Source organism: Hemicordylus capensis, chromosome 4 (assembly GCF_027244095.1).
Source record: "Hemicordylus capensis ecotype Gifberg chromosome 4, rHemCap1.1.pri, whole genome shotgun sequence".
Lineage (NCBI taxonomy): Eukaryota > Metazoa > Chordata > Lepidosauria > Squamata > Cordylidae > Hemicordylus > Hemicordylus capensis.
In genome coordinates this window covers 303,611,760-303,638,078 of record NC_069660.1, presented here as the reverse complement: position 1 = coordinate 303,638,078, position 26,319 = coordinate 303,611,760, and the positions used below count along the sequence as shown (strand labels likewise).

The following is a 26,319-nucleotide window of genomic DNA, read 5'->3' as shown; positions in this document are numbered from 1 at the left end:
TAGACAACAGTGGTGATACTTTCATGAAACGATCCACAATCACAGGGCACCACCATAGTAACTAATGGGAAATGAGATGCTAACACGTGCAAAATGCAGCAGCACACCCTGGAGCAGGGCCCTTTGCCAATGGGCAGGAAAAAAACAACATGGTGGACACAGCATTTAAAAAGGGCCTCCCCCAAGCTCCTCGAAGGTGGAGGCTGAAGACAAAGTGGATCTTCCCCCATTGCGAGCCATAATAATTTTTAGTTGTTATTCACTATATTTTTATCCAAGCCTTGATCCAAGGATTTCAGGACAGCATAAATTGCTGTCTTGCTCCTTCCCCTTTATCCTCACAACAATCTGGTGAATTAGGTTCATTGAGTACCAGTCGCAGGAGAGAGGGCATGCCCTCAACTCCTGCCTGTGGCTTCCAGCGGCATCTGGTGGGCCATTGTGCAAAACAGAATGCTGGACTAGATGGCCTTGGGCCTGATCCAGCAGGGCTGTTCTTATGTTCTTAGGTTAGGCTGAACAGTAATAGCTGGCACAAGCTTTCATGGCTGAGTGGGGCTTTGAGCCGAGGTCTCCATGGTCCCAGTCCGGCATTCTAAGCACTACACCACAGCAGCACAGGTTAGACTCTGCTTCAAGATGGAACAAGCATCATGTAATATGATACCACTGGCTGAACTGAAGACAGACTGCATTACTAGGGCTATTATTCAGCTTCAATCTAGGTTCTCCATTTTAACTTTGCTGTCAACTGGGCTATGAATCCACTAGGATGCAACTAAGGGACATTTTACTCCTCTTTGTGGTTTAGTCAAGTAGGGTAGATGTGTCAATCACAAAACAGTTACCAAAAAAATTTCCACCAACACATCCTTCTCTGTGTCAAATTCATTCATGTAGAAATGCATCGCAGGTCACAGTAACCCACTTAAGCAGACAGAATAGAAATTGTACCATCACATCTCATTGTGCCTACAATTAGCCTAAGTAATATCATTAAGTCAGAAACAGGTGGCTGGCAGAAGGCGTCTCATTTTATCTCATATTCTGTCGTCCTTTGCCAGTTTGATCAAACAATGGGACATCACCACACGTGACTTTGCTTGAGACTGCAACCTTAGGATTGCATCCAACCATCACAAGGAGCAAGACGTTTGGGCACTGCTTGACTCAGTGAGCCCAGGTTAAGTCAGCGAAGAAGCCACCCATAGCAAATGTTGCCACTTTTCCCCAGAGTAACAGGATGTTCACTACTAGGAGCCTACTCATAGCTATGGCTATCAGGAATGCTCTGTCCATATGGCAGGGCAATCTGGGCAAACGCCCCAGGCCCCGCTCTTCTAACTCTCATTAAAATAAACTGAAAGAGGGCCCCACACTGACTGATTTGGCCCAGGCCTTGTACCACCCTACCCCAGGGCTCTCTAATGATCTCTGGGCAGGGCTATCTGAAGCGGGGGGGCTGTAGGATAGCTCCTATGCACCTGCCACCTAGGCTATGCCAAAGCCGCTGCTTGGTGTTATAGGTCCGTGGTGAGACAGTGTGGTTGAAGCATACCCTGGATGGTCAGGGCAATCCAGCAAGTGGAAACAAGGGCAGCAATGGGGCCAGCGAGACAGGAATGGGGCTGGCAGGTGAGGTGTGGGCAGGTGCAGGGCCAGCAACAGGGAGAAAAGTCAAGGGATGGGGCAGTAGCAACAAAGGCAAGGTGAGGACATGGTAGCAGGCAAATGGGGTGCCACCTACAGCAGGGGATGGGTTGCCTAGCCTTACTGCCCTGCAGCACATTCCTCACCAGAAGCCATCACCTCATCTTGCCTCATGGGGGAGCCGCTCTTGCTGTTAATGTATGCCTTCATTTTGAAACAAGTGGCAATTGGCCAAGCCTCATTTGGTTTGGTTTCCATTCATTCCAAAATAAATGTGATGTTGAACGAATGGGTATGAATGGCATTCATTTTCAATCCCTTTTTTCTTCATTTAAAAACCCCCAAAACAAATCATCTTTTTGTTGCTGTTTTGTCACTGCCTGTGTTGGAAGTGTTGAACACCGGCTGGAGGGGATGCAACATCCTCAGAGAAAAACATGTCTTCAAGATGGCTCCTGCCAAAAGGCAGCTGCATATATTGCAGTTGCAGGTCATTGTCACCCCGACACAGGTTGCAGGCACTGCAAAAGTAAATAATGTTGTTTTAATTTTAGGAAACAAAATGGGGGGGGGGAGGTGAGGGTCCAAAAGGAAGTTGGATCCTCCAAATGGGTCCCAAAACAATGAACATGGGCCCAGAATCAAACATAATGGAAGCCCCATTCATAATGAAAACTTTTCATGTGCACATCCATAATCTCTATAAACTAATGCTTACATCTGGTGAAAAGCACTTCTCTGCCCCACCGCAATATTCTGGCAGCTGTTTTCTGAGGAGCACACTGGATATTTCTCTCAGCTCCCTCACTCTACTGATCAGTGACAGTAATAAAGATTGCTGGAACTCCCCCCCACCCCAAACTACAATTCCCAGGATTGTTTGGGTAGAAGCCATGATAGTTGCCATGGTATGATACCAATACAGTTTTGTCATGTATATGTGCCCTATGTATGGACTGAGCTGTAAGACAGGTGGAGACCAAAGGCAATGTTTGCTTGCAACCTCACTGAGAAGCCCAGTTCTTTATCTAAAAGCAGTAGTCTGCTGCAGTTTTAATATACCTTACCTTGAAGCATCTGTCCAAGATATAACATGTGCTGGTGGGTGAGTAACCGAATCTGATTACCTAGGAGGCTTGTATACAACACCAACCAAGATAACTTTAGTGAAGAACAGTAACTTGAGCTATGATGGCGTCGAACGTCTACTCAGCAGGTTCATGGAAACTATGCTTGATCTGTGTGTGGTAACACCCTCAGAATAGCAGATGAAGGAGCAGTTAAGGTGAATACACTCTTTCTGTTGTTTTGATCAACCAGCTCCCCTCCCCCTCCTCCTTCTCCAAAGTCATTCTCCCCAAAAGAAGTAGGGAAGTTTGCTCTTTCTTCTCCCTGGATGAGATATTTTACCTAAACAGCTCTCAAAATTACTAGAACCACGCTTGCCAGAACTGGAACCAGGGTGGCCATTCAACAGGTACAATTCATAAACATTTTTGCTCCAGTGAAATTCATCCCCTTTGGATTATTTTTCAGACAGGGCTGAGAATGGGGTGAAAACGTTCACCATGTAGCTCACAGCTGGTTACTGCCCATTCAGAGTAAAGGCAATGTTTCTTGCTCCTGCTTTGTAATGTTGTTACAGTCAAATCTGATTTCCTATGTGGCATCATTGGATTTATTACATGACCCCCGATTGGCTGGGATCACCCCGGGAAAGAAGACTGCAATTGGAAGCGGGGAAGAATGGTGCCAAACCAGCAGCAGATAGGAAACAGTGAGGTCATTCACACAATCAAAAACACTGGTTTTTATTGCTTTTTTGTTATGTGGAAGCAAGCGAAGAGGAAAACCTGGGTAGAAGTGATTGTGTGGAAGCAAGGTAGGAGAACAACCTGGGCAGCTTTTCTTCCTACCTTGCTTCCACACAATCACTTCTACCCAGGTTCTCCTCTTACACCTTGCAACCAAAAATTGGGAGCACACACAGCTCCCAAACCGGGGTAGAACTTTTGCTTGTGTGAATGACCTCAGTGTATTTCAAACTTGTTTGAGAATGAGCCATATTTCTCTTAGAAAATATTGTATTTTTGGAATAGGTCAAAAATTCCAGTCTGCTTTCCAACACCATGTGGCAGGAAGGACCAGGGAGAAAGGTCAGTATCAGGCCTGTTGAAATCTGCAGGGGAGATGACCCTTCACCCCTCTGCAAACATGGTCTCACCCAGCCTAGGTCCTGGCCAGGAAGGAAGCTAAGGGGTTGGCCTGGCTCCTGGGAGGCTGGAGGAGTTTCCTATTTGGCTGCACTGGCTCCTGATGCTTGCTCTAAGTGAACAAGGCTTTAAAAAACAACAACAGTCCATTTAAAATAGTTAAGGGAAGTGATAGGACAAGGTTACTATGACAATTGTCTGGCACTTTAAAGTTCCAGTCTGGTGAATGGAGAAGCAAAAGGGAGAATGGGAAATATTTTGCATCCACTACCACTTGGAGTAATCCTCAGTATCACCAATTAACTAGGCAACACTTTGAACAATGTCACTTTTTGGTACTATATTTGTATAAACTGCAGTGGCAGGTATGATCTCAGAAGATGCATTCTCCATTCTCACTCAGGAGGGAATTGATTGATTGATTGATTGATTGATTGATTGAAACTTTTATACCGCCCTTCCAAAAAGCTCAGGGCTTTTTTAATGCCTCCAGTGCAGCCGTTGAGAAATATATATGCACCTTCTAACAACAATGTATGCTTCAAAACTGTTTTGCACATGAAAATGTATGCAGATTTAATTAGAATTAATTTAATTATGGTGCAGACAGAACAGCTGTTATGGGGTGGCCGACAAAGTTATTATTTATTTATCATCATCATCTATTGATGTTTTCGTTTTTATTATTTTTATTATTAAGAGTTCTTTAATTGGGCAAGAGGCCTAATCGATGTTTGCATTTAACAAAACCAGATGGTTGCAACTTGTCACCACCCCTCCCAAATCAAGGAGAAGGAAAAACCATTACAATATTTGTTACGAAACCATGATTTATTAAACTTCTTGCACAGGAATTTTACAACTTCATCATGTTGATTCTCAAATATGTACATATGTACAGATGTCTAACATAGTGTTATTAGCTTTTCACCTACCAATATATAAAGATTTAGAGGCAGGTTTGAGGCGATTTTAAAAAAAACTGTATCACAGATACAAAATATATTAAAGCAATCATGAGAGCTTTAGTGCAATCAAGGTCATAAAATAAAATGTCACCTCTAATTCGCTTGATTCTATCAAGTTAGTACTGCCAGCCATAATTCACATTTAAACTGTTCTTTGACATCTCGGGTTTCAGGTCTTACATTACAGCCATTTAAAAACACAACACTACCCTCAGATGGCAAAATCTCATGCGTGAGGTTTACAAAAAAGGTAAAAAGTGTGCCGTCAAGTCAATTTCGACATAGCTCTCTCAAAAAAAACACTGTGGTCTTACACGCAACAGGTCTTTTAAAAAAAAAAAAAAGCTTGCACAGTATGCAGATTCTTATGCAATATGTACTTCGGCAAAATGGGTGTACGGTATCAGCGTTCACCTCAAGGAAACCTGGGAACTGTAGTTCTGTATGGGTGCTATGCATGTTGTTGACTATCTTAGACAGTGCAAGCAAACACATTTCCTAACGTTTCTTCAAAGACAAAACTTGCTTATGTTTATAGCATACATATATTCTTGAACACAATTGCTTTGTAACTGAATTAAAACGGAAGTAACTGAAGTTGGGTTACTTCTGCAAATATAAACTCAGCCTTGCAGGTAAGTTACTAGTCCATAAGAATAGTAACTAGCACACTCTAGGTTAATCGGTGGCACACAGACACCCTTTGAGAACCAAGAGCCTTCCAACAAGTGTTCCCTCTAAGGCGTGCGCAGGTGCACATGCTCACACATTTTTTTAGCAATAGCAATAGCACTTACATTTATATACCGCTCTATAGCTGGAAGCTCTCTAAGCGGTTTACAATGATTTAGCATATTGCCCCCCAACATTCTGGGTACTCAAGACTTTTGATGTCTGCTCAGTTATTTCTAGATCTTGCTGGGTTTAATCAGGGAGGTCCCACTCTGAATGCATGTGCGCACAAATTGAGTTGATATTGCCACCCAGAACAAAACTCCTTCCATACACAGATGATAAAGATTAGAGGGAATACTGCTTCCAATCCATAAAGCCTCCCTTTCTGATCACCAGGATGAGATTCCTACTAGACACAGGCAAGTGCTTATTTAGACATACTTGAGCCATCGTTCTCGGGAAGAAGTTCATTTCCCCATCCGGGAAGCTAATGATTACTCAAGTGTATTCATTATCCATGGGAATTTGAAATACAAAACCAACGTGATCACAGCAGCCAGAGTTACACAAACACGTAAGACAGGGGGAAGAGGCAGATTGTAGTTGAGGAGCACCCAATGGAAGTCTCTGGGCATTGTTCTGCAGTTTATCAAAATGAGCAGTTGTTGCATGTGTTTTGTACAAAGGGCGATATAACACATTAGTGAGCAAAGACCCCAAAGCAAAGTGTTTCAGTGGATGCAATGAGATGGCACTTATCTTCGTCTCCCAGGTTAGGCAGCTCCGCCCTACACTGACATGTTTTGGTATTGAGATGTGTGATGCTACTTGCAAAGTAACACCCAGTTATGCTGATGCAAGAGAGCCAGGCAAGCCTAGGAAGCCAGCCCTTTAGGCCACTTAACCCAGAAGACCTATATTTGAAAGCCATGATTAAAATTTAACATTGAAAGGTCTAGATCAGGGGTGGCCAATCCAAGTGTTTGGAGAGGCAAGAGGCTCTCCAAGTGTTTCTGGACTACAACTCCCAACATGCAAAGCAGCTAGGGACGATGGGAGTTGTAGTGCAACATCAGCTGAACAGCCTCAGAGCCTAGTACCCAAGACTAGATTTGAGCTTTAAAAGTGAGAGCTCCTTCCAGCACTGAGCATATGAAGCTGCCTTATACAGAAGCAGATTATTGGTCCATCTAGTCCAGTATAGTCTCCTCTGATTGGCAGCAGCTCTTCAAAGTGTCAGGAATAGGTCCTTCCCAGCTTAGAGATGCCAAGGACTGAAAAATGGAACCTTGCATGGGCAAAGCAGGAGCCCTTTCATTCTCCCTTATTTTTCTTCAGACACATGGGACAATGTGGTCAGCGGCCAGAATGCTGGACTTGGAATGGGTTCCACTGGGGAAGATGACCAAGTCCTGCCTCTGCCACCGACTGAATGTGACAATTCATTTCCATCTGCTTCAGTACTCTATCTGCAGAATGGGTACACCACCAGCCTACCTTGCAAATCTGTTGTGAATGCAAACAGAAGCCATATTAAGACACCTTTACATGACTAGAGGGCCACACATAATCCTTGGCAAATGTTTAATCTGATTTCAAACTGGTTATCCAAACAGCTGCTGCTAAGAAATCAATCCAACAAGTACAGCCTGAAGGGCTCAGTTACCGTACACACTGGAGATCCAGTTTGAAATCAATTATACCAGCTTAGTTTTTTTAAACAGGCAGCCCTGGTGCAGAAATTAATGGGTCTATCATCTGCCCCACCTGGCACTAGAAGAACTGTGCCCGTATTTTCTCTCTTACATCACCCGTAAGAAGATTCTGTAATCAAAACCCAGCTGACAGCCCTGTCAGTTAATGATGTATGAGAGACAAGAGAATCCAACTGGCTGCCCTGAAGTTGCTACAACAGCATAAACTTGCCAGCACTGCAAGACCATGTGGATCTTAAGACACACACTACGCCAAAAAGCTCCAAAATGTTTTTGTCAAACAAAAAGCAAGCCAGCCGAGATTGCAATCCTCAATTGCTTATTCCAGATTGGTTGGTGTGATCTCCCATTGAAGTCTGGAGTACATTCTCCCAGAACTGTAGCATAGGTGTTCCAGGCCTGCGCATGCTTCCAAAGGTCCCTTTGCTCCAGACGGCAGTCCCTGAAGGAGACTCGTGGTGTTTGATGAGAAACTCCCCAGATTAGCCATGCTGAGGGTTGCAACTTTCTGTAAGCCCCCTTAGAGAAGGACTTCTGCTCACGAGCGATTATGCTTAACATCACAGCTACTGTCCTGACCACAGCTAGATTTCAGAACTCTATGCACTTACAACACAGAAAATGAAATTGTGAAGAGGCTGTAATGCAAGTGTGAGGTTTCTCTCCCCTGAGGCAAAGTCAGAGCTAGCAAAAGAAGAAACTAATGTCATTGTCCTCTCTAGAGCTCTCTGGAACAACTTGATCTGAAGCTCTCATGTCCTGGTTGGTGTAACCCGATTCCAAAACAGCGTCAAACCAAGGATGCAGCAAAATTTCTGGAGCAGTGAGTCTTTCGGAAGGTTCTCGCCTGAGCAGGCTCCGGATGAGGCACCTGGCTTTGGGAGAGATGTGGTCGGGGATACAGAACTGTCCGCGGCGGATTTTGGAAAATAGGGCACTAGGGTCCGAGTCGTGGAAGGGATAGCGTCCCACCAAGAGGGTGTACAGCATTACTCCTAAACTCCAAACGTCAGCTGACTTCCCAGAATAAGTCCCAGTTGTGTTTAGGATCTCTGGACTGACATAGGCTGGGCAGCCATGCTTGTCTGACAATGCATCATCCTCGCCTTTGATGATGTGGGTATCTTCCAAGCTTTCTAGTCTCAACTGGGTCCTGGAAAACAGAAGAGGCCAACAAAGAAGTGATTAAAGGCATGTCAGTCATCCACCCCGAACTAAATGTATCAAGAATCAAAGCACTTCCAGAACTGGCCTCCACCCAAGATGACAGCAACCATCCTAGACAGGGGTGGGCCAAGGTATTATGGTACCCGAGGCAGGCACAAAATGCTACCTTCTCCTATGCCCCTGGTGGGGGCCAGCTCCCTTTCAAAACCAACCCTTGCAAACGGGGTGCGGGAGGAAGGTTGCCAGCAGCCACCTCCTCACTCCTTATGCTTCTTGGGAGGTTTGCAAGGAGTGTGAGCAGAGGCACTTCTTACAAAGCATGCAAGAGGCAGGTCGGTCCTGAAGAGCTGCTCTGATGGCAACAGCTGGGGGGAGCATTTCGCCACACGGCTGGCCCCCCTATAATCTGCCACCTGAATTGACCACCTCACCCTGCCTCATGAAAGGGTCGCCCTGGTCCTGGAATAGTAATACATAACTGAACCAAATATAAAAGCTCCAAATAGTTAACCAAGTCAGACTCCAGAAGCCACTGAGAGCTGGTTCATATGTGCATGTTCATCAGCTGGCTGCAGCAATGAGTTACGATTTCAACACAACAGCAGACATAAGACCACTCTAGAGTAAAATGGACATTTGCGTCCTCCCTGCAACCAGTTCACACGTCTCGGTTCTCATTTGCAGAGTGCATCATCCAGGAACAACTGGTTCATGCACAATCACATGCACAAGTGGTTCATCACATATCATCAAAGCACTTGTTCACACATTTTAATTGAGTGAATTCAAACATTCACCTGTCAAGCGCAGGCCACCCTTTGGATGGACCACCCTTGAATCCCCAGATGAAGTTTAACTACAACTCTCACCTTGGCCATTGCGGCCAAGGATGATGACAGCCTTAGTTCAACATCAGCTGGGGATTCGAATACGGGAACCCCTGATCTAAAGGGTGGCCTGCCAAGGGCCACTGCATCTGGGGGTGATGGGAGCTGTAGTCCCACAACCTCCAAGGACCCGGGGATAAGAACCCATGAGAATGTTCGACTTTAGTTTCACTCTACCAGCATCACAGAGCAGAGATCTTGGACTGAAGTCAATTTAGCCCTGATGACGTCAGCCCCTAACCGGCTTGTGGATCACTGCCAAAACCCACATCTCTTTTGTTCCTGAAATAGTCATAACTCTTCAGCTCAGATATACCATTTCCCCTCCCCACCACCACACACAGAGAACTGGCCTTGCAGGTTACACAGCTTTTATGCAAACATCCTATTCCCAGAGCTTTATATATATATGAGGGAGAGAGAGCGCATTAGCTGATTAGATATTCCCTGCCTCTCAAAGGCCCTACCCGCTGCCTTTCTTACAGTTTTGTTGCCCTGTAAATGCATTGATTGCTTGCTGTCCTCGGTGTGACCTTCCTGTCCTAGGAGGAGATCCACCCCCCGCCACCGGTTGGTTCTGTAAATGGAAAACTATGACTCAAGCTACCCTGCCTGCCCTCCGAGTGGCTGACGGGGCACCCAAACTCTGCACCTGTGCTTGTGAGGCTAACGTCTTGCCTGACATTGCTTAACCCTCTGGTTACCAAATGCAAAGCACTCCGCATCGGCCCCACGCAACACCTCGTTTCCAAATTAGCAGCACCGGGTGCAATCCGCTCTTTCAGCAAGTGGTTCGGTTTATCAGGGGCAGTCAAACATGCAGTGGTTTCCCTTCGAGAAGAGGCAGTATTATATAGGCCAATGTGTCCTTGCTGCAACATTAGCAACAAAGAGTGCTGGGACAATGAGGGGAGAAGAGGAGGTATAATTATCTTGCAAGAGGCCCCATCCTTGAATTTTACCAACACCGGTGGGGGGGGGACAGATGGGGGGGCGACACAGTTCACACATGCATGCTCACCGCCTGATGACGGAACATCTGATGACTTTCAACTGAAAGTATATGCACCCACTCCACTGGAAAGCATGACACATCACTCTAGTCATGACCAGACATCTATAAATCCACTTGCCAGTTCACCAGTGGCGAGTGCCCCCAGCATCTCCTCCCCAGCGGTCTCATTTCCACTGCCATTTCAGAGAAGGTAAGGAAGAGCAAGGATCCTTTCTGAGCAGCAAGAGAGGGCTCTTACTGTTTCTTCCCATCTCCATAACCCAGAGCCAATGACAGACGATTTGCCTCTCCTAAGCCCTCTCCCAGTGCACCAGAAAAGGATCTGAGGAACAAGAAGGATTTGACGACTACCACAAATAATGGCTGGCTAGTGAGCTAAGCCTAACTCTGTGGATCCCTGGTCATGATGGCTACAGAACCTCCATGTTTAGAGGCAGTATACCACTGAATATGCATTGTTGGGGGGAAAGGGCTATTGACTTCAAGCCCTACTTGTGGGCTTCCCAGAAGCATCTGGTTGGCCACTGTGGGAAGCAGGCTGCGGCACAAGATGGGTCTTGGATCTGATCCAGAGAATATCGGGTATTCTGTCCATGATGCTTGTTCTGCCATGGCTCAGTTCACACATGCAAGTCCCTACCTGACACTGAAGTGGTTTCCACCATCAGAACTCCTTCTAGACTGGAGTCTGTATGGGGGCAGGTGCACAAATTATACATTTACCATCCTCAGAAGAGCCCTGTTAAATTCACTTTCCAACAGGGGCCAGCTAGATGCTTCTTGGGAAAACAGAGTGCCAAGAGAACAATCCTTTGCCATTGTACGCTCCTTTTAACTACAACTATTCAGAAGCCCGAGTCTGCAATTCAGGCAGATGAGGGCAGGAAGCATCACGTTCAGCAAGTGACCTCCCACCAGAACAGTGGGAGGAGGAAACAGGACCAGTCCGAATGCATTCTTAGGAAGGAGCTCAGAGGAAGTGGCTTTATTCCGAGTCAGACCCTTGGTCCATCTTGCTTAGTATTGTCTACGTTGTTTGGCAACAGCTTCTCCAAGGTTTCCAGCAGGAGTCCTTTCCAGCCCTACCTGGGGGTGCCCGGGATTGAACCTGGGACCTTCTGCATGCAAGGCGGATGCTCTATTACTGAGCTATGGACCTATCCCCACCAGAGCTCATGACCTTTATCAGGCTGCCTGGAAACATCAACATATCCTGGAAATGCCAGTGCAAGGTGACAGTTCCCCAACCCATTTGGAGGCTACTGTGGAGCCCTGGAAGCAGATCAAAGAATCCACACTGAAAACCATTGCTTTGTGAATGCAACTCCAATCAACCAAGCTCTAGAGAGCCAGCTGCTTCCTTACAAAAAGAAAAGAAAAAAGAAGGAAATGGTTGCAATTTAGCATAGAGTTTTTCTGAAGCAGTACGACCAGAATTGAGGCCAAAATCTATGAACTACATACTCCCTGTAATCCACAGCTGATGATGGCATCACTTCAAAGTTTTTTGTTTTTTTTAAAGATGCGTGGATTGCAGCCTTCAAGTGTGAAATTGTTTCTGCTGATGTCAAAAGCAGAACTCCCACAGAGTTCAAATGGTCTGAATTTTCACACCTATTCAAGGCTGCCCACATGTGACCCAGCTACAGTTCTCTTCAAGGAGGAGTTGCACAAAATCTGCTTCCATGTCCTCCCCTGTGCCCACACACACACTGCTTCCCATTGCACCTTTAGCAGTCAACTCCTTTGCTCACACATCCACAATGCGAGCTACATGCACCCTTGTGCCTGCAGAAAGTGTGACATCAGATCTGCAAAGGAGGACAAAACCAACCAGTCAGCCAGCTGCCGCTTGCATGACTGAGCGACATGCTGGAGGCACCTGCGTGGTGGTCCTATTCTTCATTTGGCAGCTGCCCAGTGCAGTGATAACAGAACTCTGAAAATCACGGTTTGCAAGTCAGGAGCTAGGCTCAGGAATGGGTTAGGAACATAGGAAGCTGCCATATACCATTGGTTTATCTCAGGGTTTCTTAACCTTGGGCCCTCAGATGTTGTTGGACTACAACGCTCATCATCCCCAGACATGGCCTTTGTGGCTGAGGATGATGGGAGTTGTAGTCCAACAACATCTGGGGGCCCAAGGTTAAGAAACCCTGATCTAGCTAGCTCAGTATTGTCTACATAGACTGGCAGCGGCTTCTCCAAGGTTGCAAGCAGGAATCTCTCTCAGCCCTATCTTGGAGATGCTGCCAGGGAGGGAACTTGGAACCTAGAAGCTCTTCCCAGAGCAGCTCCAACCCCTGAGGGGAATATCTTACAGTGCTCACACTTCTAGTCTCCCTTTCATATGCAACCAAGGCAGACCCTGCTTAGCTAAGGCAACAAGTCATGCTTGCTACCGCAAGACCAGCTCTTCTCTGGATTCTCTCCCACTCCTCCCCTCTGGCAAAATATCCACCTCCACATCCTGCTTGCCTTCTTAAATGCAGGCTATTCACATAAGAACAAAGATGCAACTGATAACTGTTTATAAACTTGCTTATTTATAACCTATAACTTAGGAGAGGAGAGCTGGTCTTGTGGTAGCAAGCATGACTTGTCCCCATAGCTAAGCAGGGTCTGCCCTGGTTGCATATGAATGGGAGACTTGATGTGTGAGCACTGCAAGATATTCCCCTCAGGGGATGAAGATGCTCTGGGAAGAGCAGAAGGTTTCAAGTTCCCTCCCTGGCTTCTCCGAGATAGAGCTGAGAGAGATTCCTGCCTGCAACCTTGGAGAAGCCACTGCCAGTCTGTGAAGACAATACTGAGCTAGATAGACCAATGGTCTGACTCAATATATGGCAGTTTCCTATGTTTCCTAACCGATAAATGCAATCATGGCATTGAAGGAAGTCTCAAAAGCATCCCAACATCTAATAAGTAGTATAGGGTCACTGTTTAAGATTGTGGACAAGGAACCACATTCTCATCCCCTTTTCTAGGTCAACCGCCTTGAAAATGTTTGTTGAAGCGGGGTATATGTATATATTGTATTAACAGCAGCAGCAAATGGGATTCTCATCTTAAGCAGTGCTAGAAATGGATCTGCAAATTTGCAAGTGTCACTACAGTTTGTATCTGTGCAGGTGCAATGAAAAGCCGCAATTAAGGGAAAGAAAACCATACTGGATGGAGTGATAACGAATCACAGGATGAATCCCAATTTGACAGGCAAAGTTTGCATGGAGCCAGTATGACATTTACAGCAGACTAAAATGGTCTGGGCTGCATTGCTTGGCCTGTAGGTGTCTGGTCCACCTCTGGGGCAGGGTGTGGCTTTCTTGGTTCCCTTCCAACTCCGCTTGCTGGAACTACTTTTAGGGTAATGAATTACAATTACACACACACTGTCTGTAAAACATGTTTCAACCTCCAATCACAATCCCACATCCTCTGATCCGCCACCTCCAATTTCCCTGTTTCTGGCTAAATCCATTACCCCTTTCTTGGCTTCTGATCTCCAGCCAAAACCAAGCCTTGAACACAATTCTCATTCACAGTCTATGCCCAAATATAATTCATTGTAACATGTGATACAAGTACACTAAGCTTGTTCTCCTGCAGAAAACCTAACCCTACCATCTCAACGTCTGAAACACGTATGACCAGTGCAATTCGCAAACTAGTTAAGCCAGTATTCTTACACCACGGCCAGTAACTATCTAGATCCACAAAGCATTCTAGAACAACATAATTTAGACCCAATAGTTTCAGCAGGTCTTTATCCATTTATCTCTAAGTATTCTGGCTAACAGTTTGGCTGTCAAACGTCTTGGCTATTAAGCTGCTGAATTTGCAAGTTTAAGGGTCGCTTCACACATGATGTTTACCTGCAAAGGGGTCAGGGGTAATCCCAATACATAAACATCACACAAGTTTTCATCATAAAGGTGGACCTCGTCATCCACGGCCCCAACACCCACGGTTTCACATATCTGCAGTTGGCCATGTGCACCTGACCTTGGTACATGCACGTCAAAAAGGGGGTTAAAAACTGCATACCCATGGTTCCTAGGTGGCTGGAAACAACCTCCGAGGTCATTTCCGGCCACCAGTTTCCTTAGCAGAGCCATTTTGTAGCTCTTTCTTGCGGGGGGGGGGGGTTCCCCCATGATTTTTTGTGGGGGAAACGGCAGATTTTGAGGTTGGGAGGGGGCATTGCTGGACAGCTGGAGACCCACAGAGCTTGGCACAGCGCTTTATTTCTATTATTTCTTCCGTAAGGCGCCTTTTTTTTTCACCTCCAGGAACCTAACCCCTAATTCCCATTGCCTCCATGCCTTGTTATCCACGGTTTCAGCAGAGAACGGAACCCCCCCAGACAGCAAGGTCCACGCATATGCATGCTGGGAAACTATGCATAGAAGCACATGCTCGTCACACATAACGGCACACGCTTGTTCTCCAATACCCATAAAGGTGAAATGTATGACCTTAAATGACCTGGAGAGCCCCACTTTAGTTCTCCTAATTTTCCTGGGGGGAAGAGCTACTGACATCCCACAAGATCCCCACGCTCCTCTTTGGACTTCCCTTCGATGTCACTCCTTAGCTCTGTTCAGGAGTTCCAAAAAGCAGGGATAAGAAGGAGGCCTCTCTGCTTACCTTTCTTCAGTAGAAAAGACAAATTTCCTGAGTTTGAGGTCCCCCAGCACGATGGCTGACTGGTGGCAATGAGCCACCGCCGAGACGATCTGCTTGAAGAGCCTGGCAGCCTCCTGCTCCAACAGGCGCTTGCAGCTACGCACGTAGGAGTGCATGTCCCCAAAGTCCTTATCGAAGAAGACGTAGGCCTTGGTTTCGCCAAGGATCACTTCCACAATCCCAGTGATGTTTCTGTGAGAGGGCAGCTGGATGTAAGGCCGGATCTTGTCCTGATAGTGTTTGAGGGGGAAGACCTGGAGAGGGGGGGAGAGAGCCCCAAGAAGGGGTTTAGCAGGGTGCACAAGGCAGGCAATGCTCCTTTGTTTTAGATCAGGGATTCTCAAACTTGGGTCCTCAGGTGTTATTGGACTTCAACTCCCATAATCCCCAGCCTCAGTGGCCTTTGGTTGGGGATTATGGGAGTTGAAGTCCAATAACACCTGAGGACCCAAGTTTGAGAATCACTGTTTTAGATTATGCCTCTGCAAGAAGTTCCCATTAAACCATGATCTTATATGTTGAAGCACCAGGGACTCATCCATGAAATTATGCACCCAGCAGGGCATCGTAAAGTGAATGAGGAAGGACAGGGCACTGAAGTGAAAAAGGATGGGCTTTAAAAGCTGTAAAACAGAATTGCACACTTTACGGATGGTGCCCACTGAAATAAATGGGATTGTATTTCCATACACTGCACTTAGAATAGGCAGGTAGATAAGCTCATGGAGGAGAGGCTGAGCACAGCTCAGCAGCTGAGCATCTGCTTTGCATCCAGGAGGTCCCAGGTTCAGTCCCTGGCATCTCCAGGTAGGCCTGGGAAGCTCCTGCCTGGAACCCTGGAAAGCCACTGCCAGTCAGTGTAGACAGTACTGCATTCGATGGACCAAGGGTCTGACTCAGTGTAAGGTGTCTTCATATGAATTTCCACATACAGAGGAAGAATATCTCCAAATATGTCATACTCAAGACAGACAAGAAGGAGGCCTTCATGCCGTGCCTTGGGAGTTCTCAAGGCACCTGCCTCTGGCGGTTTCTGGAAACAGAATGCTGGATTAGTCCGTAGGGGTGTGCAAATTGATTTGCTGTCGATTCGGGTAGAATCGGGGGTGATCGCAGATTTGACCCTGGATTGAATCACCCTCAAAATAGAGAGCCCAAATTGGGGTTGAGGAGAATCACTCCCGATTTGACCCAAATTGATTTGGGCAATTCAAACACCATTTTGAGGCCTGTTTTGCTGGAAAAACAGGGTAGACCTGACCTCCAAGGCAAGCTGACGCACCAAGTCTGGAGTGGAGGGCTGGTCTACACACTGATCCCAATAGGCAGACCAGATCTCCTGGAGGGGGGAGCACCATTTTGAGGCCTCCCACCATTTTGAGGCCTCCCCCCACCAGCAAAATGGGCCTCAAAATGGCACGTAAATTACTTGAATCAACTCAGGAGATTCGGTGGTGATTCATCGAGGCAGCTAGCCAAGCTGACTGCTTTTGACGAATCAACTTGGGGGTCTGCAATTCGATTTATGCACACCCCTACTAGTCAGACCTCAGGCTAATCCAGCAAGGCAGCCCTCCTGCACAATATAGTTTTGATAGTATTTCCCCAGCTCCAAGATACTGTAATTGCATAAACCAGGGGTTCTCAAACTCAGTCCCCCAGATATCAGACTACAATTCCCATCATCCCCTCCTGCAACTGCAGCAGGGGATGATGAGAGTTGTAGTCTGACATTATCTGGTGACCTGAATTTGAGAACATTACAACCCTCTTGTTTTACGTCAGCCTGGAACATCAGCCAGTTCCTGGTTCCACGCTCACAATTACAGTGAAACAGAATCCTACTTTATCCATGGGTATGCAGCACCTGCCCAAAGCAAGAGCCCACCTGCCCCAGTCCTCTAGAAAGAAAGCCAGCATCAAAGAATGCCACTTCAGCAGCAGGTGCGGAACCAGTGTACCAATACTGCTTATATAAACTACTCTTTGCAATTCTCAGCCAGCAAGGATAGTGCCCAGGATATGGAAGATGAGGGCGAGAAAGAGAGTCCCCAGACAGCAAAACCTTCACCTTCCAAGTTGTCCAAGATGATTCAAACAAAAGATGATTGTAACTGAGCTGCTATTACAGACTATGCCAATCTTTAACCAAGGGAAGGAGAGGATTAGTGCCTCTCATGTTTTATTCACTGGTGTTTTGCAAGACTCCAGTCATGTTCTCTCAATGACCTGCAAGGCTTTGCTAGGTTACTCACATCCTAGGCTTGACTGGAAATCGTGACATACCTACAATGTCATCATTCCCATTCATCCAACCCAGCGAAACTCCCACGGAGGTGGCAGGAGGACACTGTACGGCAGGGGTTACTCCAATTTGGGGGCCCAGATGTTGTTGGGACTACAACTCCCATCATCCTCAACCATGACACCACTATGGGTGAAGGGAGTTGTAGTCCCAACAACATCTGGGGACCCGAGGCTGGGAACCCCTGCTGTTAGGTCCTAAATAAGTCAGCCTAACAAAAAAGTCCCCCCAAAAATTACTAGCCCACAACAAAAAGCTTACTAGCCTTCTAACTTCCCTACCACAGGTGAAAGGATAAAGAAAGCAATTGTTACTTGCCAGAGGCAACCATGAAAAAATCCTTCCAACCCAATCTCCCAATAACTTTCAAATCTCATGGTTAGAAAGTGTCAGGAATTGGCTCTCATAAGTGAGCGAACTGAGCCCAACCACCACCAACCTGACCACACCACATCTATTTTTATCCACAATACCCGGACCTGATGGAAGAGCCCTGTGTCACTCCAAAGCTTGCTTCTGACAGATTTTAAAAGAACTAAGTCAGGAACTCCCAACCTTGGGTCCCCAGATGCTGGGCTACGACTCCCATCATCCCCTGACACAATGCCTTCAGGGATGATGGGAGTCGTAGTCTTCTGGGGACCAAGGTTGGGAACCTCTGGAAAAGATGGTTTGTGTTTGTTTTTTAAGGTTTCACCTCACTATTGCGAATTTCGTAGCTACTTGTGCTGCAATCTTCCGGGCGCTTACTCAATAACAGTCTCTCTCTCTCCTTAAACTCTTCAGAGTAAGCAACATGAGGACAGTCCGTCAGTCCAAGGCTCTGGAATCCCGCCCGGGCTGAGTCTGCAGACAGCAGGTGGCAGCAGTCAGCCCAGCCTCTCCAACGCCTCGCCTGCTCTGGAGACAAGTCAATAGCCATGGACTCTGTGTGTGTGTGTGTGTGTGTTTCATATTTATTTAAAGAGCTGAGGAGGACACCTCACGGAAAACTTGGAAAGCTACGCTAGTCACAGCCTATTCCTGCTTGCGTACTGTTCTGCAGCAGGGGAGCGGAAGACGATGACGGATGAGAAACTTAACCCTTTGGTTGCACCCGAGACCTTTCGGGACAGATTAAAAAACAAGGAGTCAGGCCATCAGCCCCGCTTTCTTGAGGATTTGCTCCTCCTCCTCCCACAAATTAAAGAGGTCTCCTTTGCAACAAGGGCAACCCCCAAGACGTGGTTGCAACTTCTGCTGGTTCTCCTGTCTACACAACTCCTTGCAAGTCCGACACACGTTGGCTCAGAAGTAAAAACCCTGCCTTGAGTTTAATGAGACTTACTCCTAAGTAAGCGCACACAGGATAATTTGCAGCCCACTGAATTCAAGCGTGGGCAACGTCGGGCTTGAATGTGGCTAGATTCCCCAAGCCTGGTCATTTCTGCTCCCTGCCCCCGCAGCTGTCCGATCCACACAGCAATTAAGCCGGAGGAGATCTGACTACATGCAGATCACCCAGAATATCAGATTCGGGTTTGTCTAATGACTCAACCGGGAGCCATTCAGACGCCAGGTTGGAAAAGCGCACGCTATACGCAAGGCAGTGAAGAGCTACTGGAGTTCAATGGGGCTTCCTTCCGAGTACTGTATAAACACGTTGGCCAGCTCTCCGTGCTTGGCCAGAGAGTCTGTCTGTAATTCAAACATCACCGGCTTAACTGGCTCGTGGATCGCAGAGAGCTGCCCCGAGTGCCCGTGGAAGCGTCCGCGCCAGTCCCGCACCGGCTTACCTTGCAGCGCAGCTCCCGGCCGGTGTTGATATCGAGAGCCCTAGAAACATGCTCCCGGTCGGGCAGGGGCAGCAAGAGGTAGCCGGCGACGAGGCTGGGGCCCTGCGCGCTGTTGCTGCCGCCGGAGCTGGCAGCCCAGCTGCCGCCGCCGCCGCCGCCACCGGGGGCTGGCGAGACGGGAGCACACGGCGAAGCGGGCGCGCTGAGACAGTCCTGGGGCGCCGCGGCGCTGGAGCATTCGACGGCGAGGCGGGCGCACTTGGCCGCGGCGGGGGCTTCCTCGGCGCCGTCTGGCAAGAGGAGGCGCTTGGAGGGGGCGCTCCGGCAGCGGGGACCAGCGGCGGCTCCCGGAGGGTGCAGGAGCGCGGCGGGGCTGCGGGGCTCGAGCTGGCGGCTCATGGAGCTGGAAGGCGGCGGCGAGCAAGCGCGGGCTCACGCTCCCAGCGCGCACCAAGCCGGACCGACGGGGACGACGGGAGGCGGCGGCCACCCAGCGGACTCGACTCTACCCGCTTCTCGCCTCCTCCGCTCCTGCGAAGGTGTCGAGCGCGCGACCGGGCAGAGGTTGTGCAGGGCCGGCCGGGCTGGCGCGCATCCCCTCCTGGCGTGGCGTCGCCTCGCCTCCTTTGTGCCGGAGCAGCAGCAGCGCCAGGCAGCCACACACACAGAGGCGCGCAGCTCCGCTCACCATCTGCCGGCGCTTCTGCCAAACTCCCGGGAGCTCAGCAAAGTTCTCCGTGACGCAAGGGGAAGTGGGCGGGGCCGCGGGGAGGCAGGCCCCGGGCTGCTCGGCGGCCGTCCCATTCAGGAGGCAGCGAGGCGGAGGCGCCGTGCCAGAAGAAGGAGGCTGCGGAGCAAGGCCGCTCAGGCTGGGAAAGGGGAGAAGCGGGTGGGGAGGGATCAACCCGAGCGACGCCTTGTTGCTGTCGTCGCGGGCTGCGGAGGTCGCCCCCTGAGGCGCAGGAAAAGCCGACGCAGGGGAAAGTGCTCCTTCGCGCAGTGCCTGCTAACGGAACGCACTGACACACGAGTTGTGGTGGCGATGATGGCCGCGTGGGTTTAGACGTCTTGAAAAGGGGGTTAGGCACATGCATAGTGAAGCGGAGGGCTCTGGATAGCTGTTGGAGAACTGGAAGAACCTCCATGTTCAGAGGCAGTATGCCAGTGAATCGCAGGTGCCGGAACGAAACCTCAAGGGAGGAGTGTATAGGCTTCATGCCTTGCTTGTGGGCTTCCTGAAAGGAAGAGTCCGGCTGGCCTTTGCGGGGATAGGATGCTTGACTGATCCAGAAGGGCTCTTCTTTCTGATGCTCTCAGCCTCGTAACTTCCCAGATGGTAGAGTGTCTGAAAGTTCCGCGAAACTTGTAGGGGAAATGGGCATAGGAGTGTAGGAACATCGGAAGCTGCCATTTACAGAGTCAGACCCTTGGTCCGTCTAACTCAGTGTTGTCAACACTGACTGGCAGTGGCTCTCCAGGGTTTCAGTCAGGGTTCTTTGCCACCAGCCCTGCCTGGGGTTGCCAGGGATTGAAGCTGAGACAACCCGAGTTAAGGCCACCATCGCCTAAGCATGCTCAGTGCGTAGGTGCAACACAGTCTTGCACTTGGGCCATGTGAGCTTCAAATGCAGCAAGCTGCTACACATTAACTGCAACTCCTGGGTGCCACACTTTCCCAAGGTGTGCAGCAGAGCAGAGAACTCAGCAATCCAGCCACCCTTCGGAAGAGTGGCTCCTGTGGGCCATGCGCTCGTTCATTGCATTCAGGTGTGTGTCACGGCTCAGTAGTGAATGTGCTTTGGAATCGCCTTGCTAAAGCACCCAAGTGTTCTGCATGTGGAGAGGGTGTTGCAATTGGGTGATGCACAGGCCATATATGCTTACATAAATTCCTTGCCTCTCTTGTGCCCCACCTTATCAGTACGTGGACATGAAAGCTCTGTGTCATCCATGTCAGCTTTAGCAACCTGAGAGCTGGCAAAGCATAGTGGCAAAGTGATTGAGCTATAAATCAACAAGTCTTTGGATCTCACCTCTGCTATTAACTCACTGGGTGGCCTTAGGCAAGCCTCACACCCACCTGCAATATGGGCATACTGATAAGCCACGTGTTGAACTACAGTGCCCATCATCCACAGCCACAATGGCCAAAGGGGATGATGGGAGTTCTAATCCAACAACATTTGGGGACTCAAGATTGGGAAACCCCTGCCTTACAGTTACTACGTGTAAGGTTACTACTACTTAGGATTACTACAAAATAATACAAAACAAACTGTGTATTATACAGACAACTCTGAATTTACAACTCTGAATTTAAGATGCCCCCTTAAAGAATACAGTTTACACCTGTATTGACCCAAAAGGAAGAGGATTCTGAATTTAAGATTACTCCATTATTTCTAACATCAAATAACTTGGGGAAGACCTAGTCTTGAATTCAGGTAAACTAGCTGATCCGGTGCAGAGCATCTGTGCCCCTAGTTCTCCCTGACTCTCCTCCCCATCTTCATTTCGTCTTCAGCCCCAGTCTGTTCCCCCCCCCCAAGTCCGCTTTCTCTCACTGCCCTCCACTGGCGCATTTCCTCACTGCCTGCCGGCCAGCCTGACCATCTCTTTCCCTCCCTGCCTGGCCACCGTCTGCCTGTCGCTATCCAGCAGCTGCTCACAAACTCTCGCGAGAACTGCCACTCATGGGATTAGCGATGGGTATGCCTAAGACAAATAGATAGTTAGATAGGGTATGTATTACTAGACACACACCAAATAATGCAGCACAGAGCACTCCAAACACTTGGAAGCACTACGAAAAGGTATTAGTTTGACATAAGTTCTTGGTTAAAAACTCTTTATGAGATCCACATGCAAACGGCACAGAAAGGTCTTAAATGATGTATTTTAGCAATAGATCTTTGATGCTGCCATAGCAGGCCTGAGGAAGAGATAGCAAAGGACAAGTTAATGGAATCACAATGTGTCTGTATAAGATAGGTCTATACACAAGTCACGACCCACCAAACTGAATGCAGCCTGCCAGCTATATTTGGTGGAGCACCAGGGCACTCACCTCCTGTTGCTGCCAGCCTGAGATTGCAAAATTAGATTGCATTCAGCTTGACAGGTCACTAATTATGCTGACCTGGTTTAAGAATATACCAGTTTTCATTATGCCCAACACTGGGGGCGGTCCAGAGTTCACTCTAATTTTTTTCATCTGTGTGTGGAATGAGTTTTGCTCTGGGTGGCAGCATCAAGGCAGTATGTGCACACAGGCATTTAGAGTGGAGCCTTCCTGATTCAATGTGAGCGGGATCTAAAATTAACTGAGTGGACATCAAAAAACATGTGTGCGTTTGCAGATAATGCGCACACCTTAGAGGGAACACGGGCCCGGGCCTCGTTCAGCTGTGACTAAAGTTGTTCTGGCTCAAGCAGCCCACGATGGATAGGTAACCAATTTGGCAAAGCTCTGGGTCTGGCTCAGCTCCAGTATGGGGGGAGGGGGAGCAGTTAATGGGTACAATTTGTTATTTAATTTAATTTAATTGTTAAATTTATATACTGCCTTTCATTAAAGCAATCCCAAGGCGGTTTACAGCAAAAAAAAAAAAAAAAGTAACACAAGATGGTAAAAAAGACACAATTAAAATATTAAGTGTGGGGGGAGGGGGGAATATTAAACAAATCTGATTAAAAATTAAAACAAAAAGCATAAAAGCAATAAAGATTATAAAGAGCAGCAGCAGAGAATCAAATAAATGCCTGGGCAAAAAGCCAAGATTTTACATTTTTTTCTAAAAGCTGTGATGGAGACTGAGGAGCGAATAGCCACCGGGAGAGTATTCCAGAGTCTGGGGGCAGCAACAGACTATTTATAAGTATCCGCTGTAAAAGCCCAAAGTAGTGATCAATACCATGATATGAAATATAAATAGAATATTTTATAGTAAATTTGTGTTTTCAATTGATACAACTTAGCTAAAATGGCTCGTGCCCATGCACCACAATCTTATACCTGAAATCTTATATAAGAAATATGTCTCACTGTGTCCAGTGGGGCTTACTTCTAGGCATTTGCACATAGGATTGTAGTCAAAGCAACATTTCTTTGTCCTACCTGCTGCTTTCCAATCCTTTAAGGCACAAGCCCTTGATATTGTTGGACTACAACTGCCAGCATCCATTTCCACTGTGATTGAAAGCCATCGTGGATGGTGGGTGTTATGGACCAACAATATCTGGGGACCCAGAGTGGGGAACCCTGCTTTGATGCAACAGTGCAGAAACCTAGATAAAGGCCACAATCTCACACAGAGTAGTGTGTGCAAGCTATCAAGGTCATCCACACAATCAAAAACTCTGTTCTACCCTGGTGTGGGAGCTGTGTGTACACCCAATCTTTGGTTGGTGGAAGCAAGGTAGGAAGAAAACCTGGGTAGCTTTTCCTCCTACTTTGCTTCCACACAATGGAAAATTGGGTGCAGACACAGCTCCCAAACCTGGGTAGAACAGTTTTTGATTGTGTGAATGAGCTTGTTGATTACATCTTCATTGTTTGTTCTAGCTAGGGCCATCACTTCTGTTGTTTTAGCTTCCTCTTTTTTTAAAAAAAATATGTTAATCTGCATTTATTTTAGAGTCTGTTTAGTTTTGGTTTAATCATATATTTTCAGATAAAGCTCAGGTTCTGTCCCAGTTTGGTAAAATAATAAAGGTTTTGGTTCAGTTTGACTTCTGCACACAAGTGGTGTGCATAGTGTGGTATAATGGTTAGAGCAAGGGTTCCCAAACTTGAGTCCCCAGCTGTTGTTGGACTACAACTCCCATCATCCCCAGCCACAGTGGTCTTGGCTATCATGGGAGTTGAAGTCCAAAAACATCCAGGGAGCCACGTTTGAGAACCCCTGGCTTAGAGTGCTAGACTATGATTTTGGAGACCCATGTTCAAATCTCCACTCAGCCATGAAACTCACTGGGTGACTTTGGGCCAGTCACCCTCTCTCAACATACATTACAGGGGTTGTTGAGTATAAAACCAGAGGGTTCATGTATACTGCCTTGAATTACTTTGAAAAAGGTGGGATGGAAATGTAGAAAATCAATATTGCATAAATGTATGAGAAGGGAAAACTCGACTCCAAATCTTGTTCCTGCTCCAAACTCTGTTGGTGACCTTAAGAAAAGCATGACTCACTCCGTCTCTTCCTTGCATCTGCAATATAATGATGATAATATTGATGCTGAGTGTTTGAAATTTGGGGGGCGAAAAGGGGAGCGGGAACTGCACCCAGCTTCCCTTTCTCGGCCACCACCACCTAGTTAGTAGCAGTGCTCCCCCTGGTGGAGGAGGGCTATCATTCCCCCCCATGATGGTGTAGCTTTCTGAGGAGCGGCTTCTGGGAAATAAAAATGGCAGCTACCAGTCACCAGCAGAAGCACATCTGCTGCGGCCACCACTAGTTTCTTTCCCCTATTCCTGAAAATTGTCCCCATCCCTGAAAATCACTTTTTTAAAAAAACCCAACCCTCCCATTTTGCTGCCTGAAAAACAGAAAAATTGTGGGGGCTGCTTCAGCTCAGCCACAGCCCCTCTTACCCTATAGCTCTGTTGCCAGGACAACTGACGCCCAGTTTATAATTCTGCAGTTTACATGCTCCCCACAGACAAAGACTCCCTGAATACAGAAAAATAATAGCGCACGGGGGAAAGACTATACTGTAACTGTAAGGCTGTAAGGCTGTAAGCTAGGGCAGGCTCCTGGGGCTGCCCACCCGCCTAACCCTACTTTTAAGCCCGGCCTTTAGCCAAGTTAAAGGGTGCGAGAGGTTTACGGTTAAGGTTAACCTCGGCCTTTAGCGGAGATTAAGGGTGTGCACGGGGATTGTGTGTATGCTCGGGCGGCTTGCAGCCCGAGCACATACACAGAGATGGGTCCCTAGAGCACCCGTCTCACAGAGGTATCCCTCAATGCACTATGCTCATTGCGCAGTGCATTGTGGGATACGTGGAGGCTAAGATGCATCATCCCGGCCTCTGGAGATCCAGCTGCGTGCAGCAGCGTGGGAGCACGGTCCGTGCTCCCACCAACAGCGCAGGGTTGTCTGGGGAGAAGGTATGCTTTTCTCAGCCTTTCCCCTGGGCTCCTGCCCTCCCCGCCTCCCGGTTGTGTGAAGAACCTTTGTGTGTCATAGAGATAGTGGGCATAATGGGAACCTAGTATAACGGTGAGAATCAGTTGGACGCTCTTATTCCTGGATATAAGCGCTATAGAAAGGGCAAGAAGGGAGGGAGTAGGGTTGAGCAGCACTGTAGGTTAAAGAAGGAATCAAATCTAATAATATAGAAAACTCTGTGAAACAAGATGCTGGATAGGCCTTGGGCCATAAGAACAGGGCTGTTCTTATGTCTGGCATGCTAATATCCTGCGTGCAGACAGCTTTGTTCTTGGAGAGCACTCTGTCCTACAACATCCCCACATGCAACTTATTGTATTAAATAAATAAATGTATTAAATAAATAAATGCCATCCAACTTGATTCTGCTGGGTGTATAAACTGGGTCTAAGATAGTTCTCAAACCTAGGTCAGATATTGTTGGACTACAACTCCCATCACCCCCAACTACACTGGCTATGGCTGGGGGTGATAGGAATTAGTCCAAAACATTGGAGACATCTGAGAACCCCTGATCCATGTGCAGTGCTTGGGCCACTTTATTTGCACTCTGGTAATGTTATGTTAATATCTCGGCCCTGCGGTTAAATCAGTCACCTCAATGGAACTGTACAATTGCAGCTGCAGCACGATAGTATGGCCATTGGAAATAACGGCTGTGCCATTTATGCAAGTGCACCCGCACAATTTTGCCATTTGCACAACTGAATGCTGCTGTTACAAGCATGCACCAGTGCTGGCAGGATGCTGTGCAGTATGTCAGCCACTATTCATCAGCCTTGGAAGAAGAAGAAATGTAATGGCCGAACCCTTTCCCAGTTTGCAGAAATGGTTGCCTGGAGATGATTCACACTTACCAGAGGCTACCCGGCAAGAGGCTACTGCAAGTCAGGATTATTAGATTTTCAGGGTAGCCGGCTTTGAAAACAAGCCAACAAGCACATCACGAGTGAGAACACCCTTGGCCGGTGAGATTCACCCTGTATGACTTCAAACCACACTCACACCCTGCAAATAATAAAAATGGGACGCATTGAAATATGTGTTGATTTGGGCTGTATCTTGAAGCAGGCGGAATTAAAGCAT

General features: G+C 47.6%; 1 protein-coding gene across 2 annotated transcripts; it reads right to left on the bottom strand.

The window, feature by feature from the left end:
• Nucleotides 1–4,675: 4,675 nt before the first annotated feature.
• Nucleotides 4,676–19,894, bottom strand: TRIB1 (tribbles pseudokinase 1). Of its 2 annotated transcripts, none has more exons than XM_053250391.1 (3): nucleotides 19,060–19,894; nucleotides 14,941–15,233; nucleotides 4,676–8,374 (listed from the first exon to the last, which is right to left on the bottom strand). In XM_053250391.1, the coding sequence occupies exons 1-3, from the start codon at nucleotides 19,456–19,458 to the stop codon at nucleotides 7,906–7,908; spliced, it is 1,161 nt and encodes a 386-aa protein (XP_053106366.1). In that variant the 5' UTR covers nucleotides 19,459–19,894; the 3' UTR covers nucleotides 4,676–7,905. The 2 variants fall into 2 exon arrangements, with proteins under 2 accessions (XP_053106366.1, XP_053106367.1); XM_053250392.1 differs by lacking the exon at nucleotides 19,060–19,894 and adding an exon at nucleotides 18,612–19,037.
• Between the last annotated feature and the right edge of the window lie 6,425 nt (nucleotides 19,895–26,319).

Coding starts and splice junctions, on each gene's coding strand:
- TRIB1 (XM_053250391.1), bottom strand. CDS start 19,458: ATGAGCCGCCAGCTCGAGCCCCGCAGCCCCGCCGCGCTCCTGCACCCT. Junction 15,234..19,059: donor GCCGGGAGCTGCGCTGCAAG/GTAAGCCGGTGC, acceptor CCCCCTCTCCAG/GTCTTCCCCCTCAAACACTA. Junction 8,375..14,940: donor GTCTTTTCTACTGAAGAAAG/GTAAGCAGAGAG, acceptor TCTGTTTTCCAG/GACCCAGTTGAGACTAGAAA.